The 12590-nt window shown below is 48.9% G+C and overlaps 1 protein-coding gene across 5 annotated transcripts in view; it reads left to right on the top strand.

Moving 5' to 3' along the window:
- Positions 1–12590, top strand: part of PTPN3 (protein tyrosine phosphatase non-receptor type 3) — a 146023-nt gene that overhangs the window by 109331 nt on the left and 24102 nt on the right. For all 5 annotated transcript variants that reach the window (XM_046685721.1, XM_046685729.1, XM_046685714.1 and 2 more), the window contains 5 exons: positions 4658–4844; positions 5014–5091; positions 6224–6280; positions 7291–7447; positions 9894–10054. In XM_046685721.1, the coding sequence (XP_046541677.1) occupies positions 4658–4844; positions 5014–5091; positions 6224–6280; positions 7291–7447; positions 9894–10054 (640 nt within the window). The remainder of the gene's footprint in view (positions 1–4657; positions 4845–5013; positions 5092–6223; positions 6281–7290; positions 7448–9893; positions 10055–12590) is intronic.

The following is a 12590-nucleotide window of genomic DNA, read 5'->3' as shown; positions in this document are numbered from 1 at the left end:
ACTCCCGGCCAGCAGGGCAAACAGCACATTATCAGCCGCTGTCTTTGCACTATGGGCCTCTGTCGCTTGGGTAAAAGAGAAGAGGGTTTGGGAACCTGTCTGAGGGTTCTCAGAAGCCTGATGACGTGTCTTACATCAGATCTCCCTACTGTGGTCTGCCATCACGTCATGGAATTACAGAGCATGTGCATCTTCGTGGTCCCGTGCAGGAGCCTCTACCCACATGTGGCTATTGAAGTTCATCAAAATTAAATACAATTTAACATTCACTTCCTCAAGCCCCGTTTAAGTAATTTCTGGCCCTGCTCACCCCATGCATTGCACGTCGTCAACTCTTTCTGAGACTCCTCCTTGAGACCTTGTAGGATGTTTCATCCTGGTGCACTTTTTATTTTGCAGCTAAATGTTAAAAGTAGCAAATAACGGTGATTCAGAGGCAGCCTTGCTTGTCTCGGCTTTGCCAGGTGCGCTGACAATAGCTGTCGCACGGGGTCGAGTAGCAGGTGCTTTGCCATCGGGGTGAGCAATTGGAAAATCACAGCCCTTGCCGCCTCTCTCAGGGGGCCCCTTCCTGCTGGCGGGGAGCCCCCTTCTGCTGGGTCTGCAGAGGCAGCTGGCCTTCCTTAGAGAGTCCGGGGTCCCTCTATTGCCCAAGGCAAGTTTGATCTGTACTTGGTGAAAAAAAAAACTGTGGAGGTTACTTCTGTGAGTATTTGCAAAATGTTTAAGACTCATTTGACATGTTTTATACAGCAGCTTTGTGTTAAGAGGCAAAAAAGTGTTCTGTCAGAGAAATCAGATGAATACTGTTACAGACAGCGAGGAGGGTTCCTTTTAGAAAGAAGAATTAAGCGTGATGTTCTGTACCCACTTAAACAAGAAGAAAGGGAGAAGGGAAGAGAGCGGTGAGACTGGCTCTGAACCCAGAGTGGCGCAGTTCAGGCTCTCTGAGCGTCGTCTGAGGGCTGGGTCACCACCGGCTGGTCCGTATTTATAGCCGCACAGCGAAGTCGATGGTTACAGTTCTGCATCCTTGGCAGTTTGCTTTGTGCCCAAGGAGGCCGTCCTTTTTTGTAACCCCAAGCTCCTTTCAGCCTTTCTGTGTTCCTTTCCTGGCTTCAGAGCAAAGGCCAAAATCTGCAGAAGAGGAAGTTTCCTTCGTGGCAGGAAACAAAAACCCACTCCCCACCCCCTCACGCCCCTGGAAAATGGGAGGGGAACATCCCTTTGCAGAGCAGAAACTGAGGGCAGATTACGGTTGTATTTGAAGAACTTTTTTGCTGTTTTATCACAGTTGTTTTGACGGGTCACCAGATGAGATGCTCCTCATTGGGACTTCCTGTCGCCATAACACCCTTGCTATTTGCTGGTCTCTTTTTAGAGACTGCCTGCTTCCGGGACACATGGGAAGCTGTCATTTTTTATGTCAAAACTTTTGTGCACATAACAATGTGAATGCACTTGATGCTACTGAACCGTACACTTAGAAGTGGTTAAGATGGTAAATTTTATATTATGTGTGTTTTGCCACTATTAAAAATATTTTAAGGGCCGGCCTGGTAGTGAAGCCATTAAGTTCACATGTTCCACTTTGGTGGCCTGGGGTTCGCCAGTTCGGATCCCGGGTGCAGACCTACACACCGCTCATCAAGCCATGCTGTGGCAGGCATCCCACATATAAAGTAGAGGAAGATGGGCACGCATGTTAGCTCAGGGCCAGTCTTCTTCAGCAAAAAGAGGAGGATTGGTGGCAGATGTCAGCTCAGGGCTAATCTTCCTCAAAAACAAAACCAAAAAATTCTTTTTAAACTTCTGTGCGTTGAAAAGGACTTTGGCAATCTCTTTCTTTAGCTGAGTCACCAGTGTAGAAATTTCCTCGGCCCTGTCCCTGGTCACCCCGCCGGTGATGGGAGCTCCCCTGTAGTGTGGTAACCTGTTCTGCTGATAGACAGCCCAGTTGTCCACCTCGACGCCGACCCAGCATGATCTTTGCCGTCCACAGGTCCCCGCCTTGAGCTCCTAGAGCATAAATGGCATCCATTTCCAGTGCTACCTGACAACCCCATCTACTGTCCTTTAAATTAGACAAATCTAGTTCCTTCGTCCGCCCTCCATCCCTGGCTGCTCTGGCTCCCAGAATGGCAGTGACAGCCCCCCTCCTGCCTCAGGGACACCCCTCTCACTTCCACTCCCTCCTCCGCAGTCCTCGGCCTCATCCAGGCTGCACTGTCGTCTTGCTCCCCTCGGCCTGTCCCTTTCTTTGAGCCTTTCGCAGTTACCCTGTGGCATCCTGCTTCCGTGGGGCAGTTCCCCTCCCCTCCCCTCCCCCTCCTCACCCACTAGGCTCTTGCTCAGAAGCACCAAGGAGGGAAGAGGCCCCCTGGGTTTGGCTTCTTCACTCCTGGTGTCCCTGTGCTGCGTCTAGCTGCCTCCTTCCCGCTGCTTCTCGTCATGTCTCATCATGTGATGCTCGTCCTCACCATCTGTCTGTCCGGCCTCCACACTGAGCGGAACGTTGCTGCAGCCCACAGGGAATGTCTGTACACAGTCATATGTTCAATCAATTACGGTCTAAAAGTACCTCTCCATCCTTACTGAGAAAATAAGATTGGGCACATAATGGCTTTGAATACATTATTTTTAGTACTGTGGGCTGTTTTAGATAAACCATTATGTTTTATACTGAAAAAGAAAAATACTTTAAAACCTAATGTGATGTATCTCTACATTGAAAACTTAGAAATTAAATAAGCATAATGAATATAAAATATATTATAATTTTACTGAAACTGGTCTGTTCTCTTCCAATTTGTCACCTTGTTCTTCTGGGGGTTTTTGGTTACATGCCCTTCACCCTTTCCATTGCTATCACCCTCCAGATTCTTCCATATCTTTGGAGTCTGGATGCTATTTGCTTGCAGCCTCTTCCTATTAAAAGTTCAGGTTCACCCGTAGAACTGGAAGTATTTCCTAAACCCATTTTTGGCTTTGGCTTGTTTAGCAACTGCCAAGCAGTCCCCCTTCCTACCACCAGGGGGATGGATGCTCTTGTAAACGTTAAAACTTAGCAAAGCTGCCCTACCAGGGGGTGAGGGGAAATTGTCTTTTAGATTCCTTTTAAGTGAATTTAAGGCTTGGTCAGTTTCAGTCTGAAAAACAGCTTCAGCTCCACAGTATCCTCTCTAACAGCCTTCCCTCCACCAGCCACTTGAAACCCGTGAGGCCAAACTCTTCTCTGGCGTCAGCTATATTTCTACATTGGTTAGTCTGCCACTGAATTTTTTTTATTCAAATAAATTGAGACTGTGAATCATTCTGTGTGACTATGATACAGATTTTATATTTAAAGTAAGCTAATTTGAACTTGCTAGGAAACAGAGAGAAGCACTATTTTAATGAAATTCATGGATAAGGGCTTGAAATGAAGGCTTCAAGAGGCAGCAGCAACTGTCTGGTTTATGTTTCACTGAATGTCTTTTTCTGCTCACCTCTCGCATCACTTAACTTCACATGAGGTTAGAATGTGGAGAAGCCTGTAAAACAGGAGGAAAACCCCCTGTTCTGTGGACTTTGTAAGGCATCTTTTGTCAGGCCTGCGGCTCTGCAAGTGGTCTAGGGTGGGGGTGCGTGATGCAGAGAAGTTGAGGGTCCTGTAGAGTGATGGTGACGTGGTTAATCCCTGTGGCCCTGTGAGGTTAGACATGGGGGTCTTAGGAGCAGACTTGGTATGGCCTGGAGAGGAGAGATGCTCAGGGACTCGCCTCCATCAGACTTGTGTCTGTCAGGTGAAGGGAAAGCTCTGTGACCTCGGCCAACTCATTCCTCAACCACAGTTTCTTCATCTGGACCCCATGACCACAGAGGTCTGTTCACTTCAAATAGTCTGTAATTCTCTGAGACAGCACTATCCAGTAGAACTTCCTGCAATGATGGGAATATTCTCTAACTATGCTGTTCAATAAAGAAGCCACTAGCCACGTGTGGCTGTTGAGCATTTTTGAAATGTGACTGGTATGACTAAGGAACTTCCTGATCTTTATTTAAATTTCAATAGCCACATGTGACCAGTAGCTACCGCATTGGACAGTGCAGCTCTAAGATACAGAAGGACCTATACTCGAGAAGAATAAAACATATCATCTCAGAGTGGGCAGGGAATGGATGTCACCGGCAAATAACGCAAACTGGGATTGATAGAAATGGTCCTGAATATGCAGCGTTAGTCCCGTTGCCTTTGGGTAGCCAAGAGTCCTGGGCAACAGGAATGAGAGGAAGGAAAGAAGCTTTCAGAAGGGATGGAGCCCTGTGCATCTGAGTGAGCTTCAGGAGTTAAACCAGCCGAGGAGCTGGCACATTTCCCCATCACCCTTCTAGAGCAGCTGGGAAGGGAGCTGAGTTTTCAGCAGCTCCCAAATCAACACTGCCCTCCTGCCCCTTTTCCCCAAGACCAAAGGGGATAATGTTTAGGCCAGATCGGGGCAGAGGTGGCCAGAGGACTCTGGGAGTGCTGGAGCCCTGGGTTTGACCTTCGGAGCTCTTCTAAGGTTCCAAGGATTCGCGGCAGCTGTGGGATGCCAGGCCTCAACAGTCAGTAATGTTTGCTCTGATACAACATTCATCCAGTTATTAAAATATCTCCTCCTTCCCCATGATGAAGGAGTGTATCCGAGAACAATCCAGCACACAGCTGCCTGACCCGGAAGTCATCCAGTTCTGTGTCTCCGTCTTCAAATGCTCCAGGCTCCTGCTCACCAGATGGCGTCGATCAGCAGTTCTTAGAGGACTTCCACAGGGTGACCAAAGGGGGCTCCAGCGAGGACTCCAGCCAGTACTACTGTGACAAGGTGAGCGAGCTCAGGTCCTGGGGTGCTGAAGGGGCCAGCTGACCCCCCAGGCTTCCCCATGCAGAGGCATCTTGTGGGCAATCAAGTAGTTATGACTCAAAGAACACATGTTATCACCAACTGCTGGAGAGAGAAGTAACATAACTGACCACTTTCCAACATCTTCCAGAACGATAATGGTGATGGCTACTTAGTCTTGATCCGCATCACGCCAGATGAAGACGGAAAATTTGGATTTAATCTAAAGGTATGTTGTGTGATTTATAAGGAAGTTTTATGCTCTGAAGCAATCTTTAGATGAGTTTTTAATTTGCATTCGGAGTGTGCCACATAACTGAGGCTGCATAAGGAAATTGGCTCAGCCTTCGCTGGGGGCAGTTGTTTGTGTGACGATAGCAGCTGTCTCCCGGCGAGTGCCTGCTCCGTGCTTGGTGTTTGGTATGTGCTTGTTTATCTCACCTTACTGGGTTCTCCTAATAAGCAGTCGAGTTGGTATTTTGAAGCCCCTTTTATAGATGCAGACTAAGGCTCAGAGAGATGAGGGCACACTGTTGGCGAGCAGATCTACCCCCTGAAGAGGGGTTAGGAAGAGAACCCCTCAGCATTGCTAATGGCAATAAGAGACACCAGCAGGTCAGGTTGCAGGGCCACCACCCTCCTCCAGCCTGTAGGCAGGGGCTGCAAACTATGGCCTACGGGCCAAAGCCTGTCTGTTTTTGTAAATAAAGTTTTATTGGAACACTGCCGCACCCATTCGTTTAAGAATGGTTTATGGCTCCTTTGACACTAGGTGGCAGTGTTGAGCAGTTGCACCTGAGCCCTCTGCTCCACAAAGACTGAAATAGGTACTGTCTGACCCTTTACAGAAAAAATCGACCAGCCCCTACTCCAGAGCAAAGCAAAGTGAGGGCAGGTGGCCTTTGCTGCCCACCCACGGCTGCCACCATGCACTCCTTTCCTGGACCCCAGCAGCCCTGCTGACCACCTGCTCTCAGAGGTCACAGGCCCTCACAGCACGTGACCTTCTCTCCGACTTCTCTCTCCTCCGCTTCAGCCCCCTTTCCAGCAGCACTCAGGGGCTCTGCTTTTGGAGTCCTTCTCCTGGGGGTGTTGGCCTTTTTAAGAAGGAGCATGCTTCGTCCGAGTGCATCTTCAGTTCACCGAACGTGAGGATGGCAGTGGGAGGCCTCTGAGCATCTTCTGGCTAGCCCCTCAGACCCCGAGGGGTCAGGAACCTTGTACTGTAATTCTGAAAGGGTGCCGACACCCGAGCTTAGGGTAGGTGAAAGTGAGGTTTGAGCCCTTCCCTGTGCCAGAGAGGCCTGCATGTCTTGTTGCTGTGCGTTGCTCAAGTGTCTTTTAATTTAACATATTTACAGGGAGGAGTGGATCAAAAGATGCCTCTTGTGGTCTCCAGGATAAACCCAGAGTCACCTGTAAGTAAACATGTCCCATCATTTCCCATGTTTGTTTTCCCCTAAATCTAACAGACTTCTATTTCTGCATCTTGTGTCCTTTTTGCTAGTAGCAGAGACTGTGTGTAAATGCATGCATGTGGATGCAAAGAAAGAACGAAGTCCACGTTTTCCAGAACCTCTCTGCTCAGTGTGGTCCCCAAAGGTGCAGTGCCTGCATCCCTGGAAGCTTGTTAGAAATGCAGAGTCTCGGGCTCCCCCCCAGCCCTCCTGAAGCAGCGTCTGCGTTTTTAACAAGATCCCTGGGGGGTTTGTGTGCACATTAAATTTCAGAAGGACTGCTCAGGAGAAGAAAACTCAGGCGGGGGGTTTACTGTTCTGCTCCTTTGGAGTGGACCATGGACCCTGGCCCCCCTCCCCCCACCCTCAGCCCGTGTCTGGGCCTCCTCAGCTGCTCTTTTGGTGTTTAGAGCATCAGAGTCACTGTGCCTCCTGAGATGGTATCTGGGGGTTTTGCTCTTAAGCAGTCCTTAAGCTTGTAGTTTATTTATGGCCCCTGAATTAAGAAGGCTTTTATGCCTACGCTGTTCATGCCTCTCTTCTCTCCATGATGGTTTCTGCCTTTTGTTGTATGCTTACAAAGCTTTCTCATTGCAAGACAGATAAGTGCTCGCTTTGAGTTGACAAATCAAATTCTAACAGCACATCTAGAAAACAAAAGATGAGAAGCATCATAGTCATTGTGTTCCGGGAATGAGTGAAGGTTGGCTCCTAGGGAAATGGCTCGCGTTGTTCTCTTAGCCTTATTCTGAAATGTTCGTAACCTGTGTTCTGAGCAGCACTTCTTTAAAATCCCACAACCAGCTACCATGTCGACGTAGCTGTGAATGTAAAAATAATGGCGATAATACCTGAGGGAGCAAAGGAGAACTTGATCTTGGTCTCGGGTGTCTGGGCTCAGAGAGCATCACGGTCTCCTCTCGAGGATTGTGTCATGGTAACCGAAGGAACTGGATTTCTCCTCCACGCAGGCAGACACCTGCATTCCAAAGCTGAACGAAGGGGATCAAATCGTGTTAATCAATGGCCGGGACATCTCAGAACACACCCACGACCAGGTGGTGATGTTCATCAAAGCCAGCCGGGAGTCCCACACGCGGGAGCTGGCCCTGGTGATCAGGAGGAAAGGTAACAGCCAGCCGTGGGGGAGGAACCACAGGGCCACTGCCTTAGCACCGCTGAGCCTTCGAGGCCCATTCTTCGCGGCCCCTTCTGTGGTGTGAAAATGTTGAGCTTGTAGCCAACATTTGAAAATCAAGAACTTTCACCTAACAACCGGGATGTCTGACTTCTCACTTGAAAAATATGAAGATCTGCCCACGCAGGGCTTGGTCCCTCGTGGCCAGGCCTCTGGAGGTAGGCAGCTCCCACCCGCCCCCTTTAGACAGGACATGAGCCCCCGGTTCCTCCCAGGCTCAGCTTGGCCCGCATCACACACCTTTTGCAGCTGCCTGGCCCTCAGCCGTGTGCATTTTCAGCCCCTTCTGGAAGGATTGGGTTATATGTGATTCGTGTGTGTTTGGTTTGGTTGGCGAGGCAGTGAGCAGAGTGGGGCAGGAGCCTGGCTGCCCCGGGCGACTTCTGACTCAGCCTCCTGCTGGCTGAGGGGCCTGGAGCAGGTTTCTTACCCAGTCCCTTTGTTTCCTTTCGCGTAAAGGGAGGGTCCCAGTGGCTCCTGCTTCACGGGGTTCTTGTGCAGATTAAATGATACTCATTCTGGAAAGCGCCTAGAATGCTACCGGGTCCATGGTAGGCGTTCAAAGGATGGCCTCTATGGAATACCATTACTTTTGTTGTTGTCATTGTCATTGTTAAGCCTAGTCCTTGAAGCCTCCTGCCCAGCTTTGAGCTGCTGAAGGTAAATGCAGTGTGTGACTCGAAGCCCTGGCCCTGCGTCTCTGTGCCGGCCTCACACCCGCACGCCTGCCTTCTGTGTTCCCACCAAGGCTCCAAGGCCAGAGCCGTCCAGTGGCAGCTCTCGCCCCACCTCCTCCAGGAAGCCTTACTGGATCTCTCCAGATCCCTGCCCACTGCTCCATGCCCAGCCAATCCCAGCACCATGCTTGGCGCCCAGTAGGTGTTCAGTAGTAATAGTAGCTGCTGTCTGTGGGGCACCAATGAAGAACCTTGCACTAGTCTAATTGCTTTACATAATGATCCTCTTCAGTTTTCATCATGCCATTATAAGGCTAGTATCATTATCCCCAAGTGAGGAAATAGGGAAACCAAGTCACAGACAGGTTAAGTAAGTTGCCTGGTAAGGCCGCATGATAATAGGGGCCAAAGGAATCTGGCGATTGGGAGCAGTCTCTCCATTACACGATGTGCCCTGTGGCGAGCTGGCCATAATAGGGGGATGGTGGGAGAGCATGCTGGGGAGGGGAGTCCCCCACTGGCCCACGGCAAGGGGTTGGGGGCCTGTTTGAGGTGAGGAAAACAGAGGTATACAGACTATTAGAGCTAAAAAAGTAGTGCCACTGGTTTTCTTTGACTGTAATAATAAGTTCATCTTAAACATTTAAGTGAAAAATATATGTTGATTTAGAAAACGGTAGCATAGGAAGTAGCAGACATGACAGAAGTCACGAAAATAGCAGAAGAGCTGAGCTGCGGTCAGTGAGAAGAATGTGCTCTTTAGGGTCAGACATGTGGAACGAATTCCCATGTCCCGCTCTGACAGTCCGGGTCCCCTTGGACAACTTTGTCATGAGAGTCAGTTCCTCATCTGTAAAAGAAGGATAAAGACAGCCAATTCCGAATTGTAAGGATTCAGTTCAACCATGTGGGGAAATGCCAAACTTATCATTTTCCTTCTCCTTTCCTGTTCTCTTGAAGGCAGTAGGGAGCCATTGAAGTCTTTTGAGTAAGGGAGTGACTTTCTGAGTGGAAAGGGAAGATTCAGGGACAATCTCAGTTTCCAGTGTGGGAGATTGGAGGAGGAAGTGACAGTAGACAGAGGCACGTGAGGCTGGGGAGGTAGTGTGCTGGATGGGGGAAGCGGGGGGCCTAGGTGATTTTTGCCCTCACTGAGTTTGCCCTGAAGGGAGCATCTGTACTGAAGAAGCAGGGCCAAGACACAGAGGAGATGTCACGACTAGAGATGTTTCCTTGCAAGCCTCCACCTAAACATGGAGTTAGAGACTGAGGGACGAGGGTGTCATGGAGGGAGCGCCAGACCTCACATCGGCGCCCGCCCAGGAAAATGCCACTTCTGAAAAGGAGCGAATGACAAGGGCCGGAGAAGGCAGGGGGAGCGGGCTGGGTGGGAGAAGAGCTGTTGGCTTTGAAAGCTTTCTTTCCCTTTCTCTTACCTTTGGCAAAAGCTCTGAGTCCTAAACACTAGCATTTAAAACTAACCAGGAAGATTAGTATGTCATTGTGTATAATTAGCGCTTATTGAATCATTCAACAAGAAGTAGTGTCTTTGGTGAAAATGATTACCATGTGCTTAATCATTTAATAAGATGTTTTAAGCCATCTGCATTCAGGTGTCAGAAGTGTAATTTTGGGGAGGAAACAGATGAAGCAGGGGGTTGCCGCACGGGCCAGACACAGTCTTTCTCGTCCGCTGCAGCTGTGCACTCATTTGCTGACATCAAATCGGAAGATGAGCTGAACGAGCTTTTCCCAGAGGCCATTTTCCCCGTGTGTCCGGAGGGTGGGGACACTCTGGAGGGATCCATGGAACAGCTAAAGAAGGGCCTCGAAAGTGGCACGGTGCTGATCCAGTTTGAGGTAAGAGACACCCAAGGGCCGACTCCCCCGGCCTGGGCCCTGTCAGTTGCTGCTGAGTCCCTGGGTGGCCTGTCTAATCGTGGGCTCAGAGCGGCGGGGCAGCGGAGTAGGCCGCAAAGCAGGGGCTGGGACCACAGCCCGTCCCTGAACTCTGCCTCACCCTCTCGTTCTGGCAGCGTTCGGTAGTCATGGAGAAGCGTGTCAGAAATCCAGGAGGAGGGACTCTGAGCGTATTTAGCTGCCAACATAAAAGCTCAAAACGCTCAGCAGTAGAAGGTAGAGGAGAGGCGGCGTGGGTGAGCGCCCGGCGGAGGATGACGGGCCCAGTTCCTGACCCCGCCAGGCACACTCTGTAATTTGGAGCAGGTCGTATCATCACGTGAGGGCGTGACGGCTTACCTTCCCAAGTCCCCCAGAAACATGTGACGATGAGGAGAAACCAAAGTCAGACCCTGTCTTCCTTCCCCAGGAGGGACTTCTAATCACAGGATTGAGACTCTTGACAAAGGTACACAGAGAGACTAGGACCAAAAGAGACTCTGTTTTTAAGTCAGTTTTACTGATGACTAATAGAACGAAAATAGAATGCATTTATCTTCCCTTTTTGTTTTTTTTTTTTGGTGAAAAAGACTGTCCCTGAGCTAACATCTTCCTCTTTTTGCTTGAGAAAGATTGTTGCTGAGCTAATATCTGTGCCAGTCTTCCTCTATTTTGTATGTTGGACGCTGCCACAGCATGGCTTGATGACAGTGTGTAGGTCCGTGCCCAGGATCAGAACCCGTGAACCTGCGGCCACTGAAGTGGAGCGTGCAAACTCAACCACTATGCCACCAGGCCAGCCCCTCAAATTTTTTAAAGGTAGAGGAAAGCGGAGTCGTTCATGCAATAAAAGATAACAGAAGAGCACAAAGAAGCATAAACTAGACTGATAAAAGAAAATAGATCATGATTAATGACAACATATACAGTCTGGATTCATAAATTAGGAAAGAGGGTCTCAGATCGGATTCAAAAGCAGACATCAGCAGCGTGTTGTTTATTAGAAAGCCATACAAAGGAAAAGTCACAGAAACAAAACTAGGAAGGTTGTCAAATGTGTGTGACGGCATATTGATTCAGAAAAGCATAAGGAATATGAATATCAAACACGGAATGCAAAGCAGAGTATGGAGTGGGAGAAAGGTTCATTTCATAATGGTGTAAGGAATAGAATGTAAGTGAGATACGTTATTAGAGCAATGTGTGTTGAACAACAGTAGAAAGTAAAACCCAAAAGTGAAGATCATTGACCCCACCCCCAAAAATCATTAAAGAATTTTAAACTTAACAGCCTTGACAGATAATATAGACAAAAAATAAGTTCCTATCTTGTGGAAATGAAATCAGAGTAAGAGGATAGGAATAATATAATTACTTGGGTAGAATTGATAGACGTATACTGAATATCTACAAAGAGAAATAGCCCTTTTTTCCAGCGGCCTGTGGGAGGCTGTGTAGGCTTCAGATTTTAAAGGAAGAAAATGTCAAGATCATGTTCTCTGGCCTCGCGTTGCAAAAAAAAAAAAAAAAAAAACCCTCAAAATTGAAATACATTTTAAAGACTATAATTCAATAGTTTGAAACACCCTCCAAAGTAATTGAAACAAGAACTTAAAAACCAGTTGCAAAATATATCAGTTTTGTCCTTTGAAAGGGGAAAGGCACTGTGGAGTGAGTCATCCCTTCATTCATCCAGCAAGTGTGTATTAGGTGTTTACCATGTGCCAGACCCTGGGTCAGGAACACAGTGAGGGAAGGAGAAGGGGGATTTCTGGCCCCAAGGAGCTTACCGTCCAATTTGGGGGTATTTGAGGGCGTGTATCACAAGTCCGAGAAACAGCTAAAGACCAAGACGGGGCAAGAGTTCATTACACAGAACGTAGGAACTGGAGGTAAGAGAGTTCCGGAAGGTCGTCTGGGATGAGATGTAGTGTTAATAGGATGGAGGGGCTTAAGTGCTGAGGGGACGATGTTGAGGGAAGGTCATAGCCTGAATGCAGATGAAGCTCACAGGGTGTCAGCACAGGGAAACAGGCCTACCTGGGGTGAGCCGCGGCCAGGAGTCCTGGGCCATGTCTCCAGGTGATGCAAGGCCTTCAGCCCAGGTCAGACTGTTTCTCTTTGGTCACGTTGTCCACAAGGAGGCGCTGTGGGCTGTCCAAGAGGAAAAAGACCAAGCCTGGTCTTCAGCAGTGCTCTGGAAAATCCCCTCCCCTCGGGTGGCTCTGTTTTTATGTGTTACAGACTGGAATCCCATGTAAGATTTTCTGCGAACCTGGTTCACTGAACTTCATTAAGAAGTTTAGAAATGCTGTAGAGAGAAGTACCCACCCGCCCCCTGTGTTTTGAGTAGTGTTTCTCACAGGGGACGCTGACCACCTGTATGGAAATTCACTGAGCAGCGTGTTAAACTGGGCCCAGCCCACAGCTGTGGAATCAGCTGCCCTGGGAGGGGGCCTAGGTGTTGGTACCCTTCACAAGATCACCAGGAGGTTTT

Source organism: Equus quagga, chromosome 1 (assembly GCF_021613505.1).
Source record: "Equus quagga isolate Etosha38 chromosome 1, UCLA_HA_Equagga_1.0, whole genome shotgun sequence".
Classification (NCBI taxonomy): Eukaryota; Metazoa; Chordata; class Mammalia; order Perissodactyla; family Equidae; genus Equus; species Equus quagga.
This window is presented reverse-complemented; position numbering and strand designations above follow the sequence as displayed.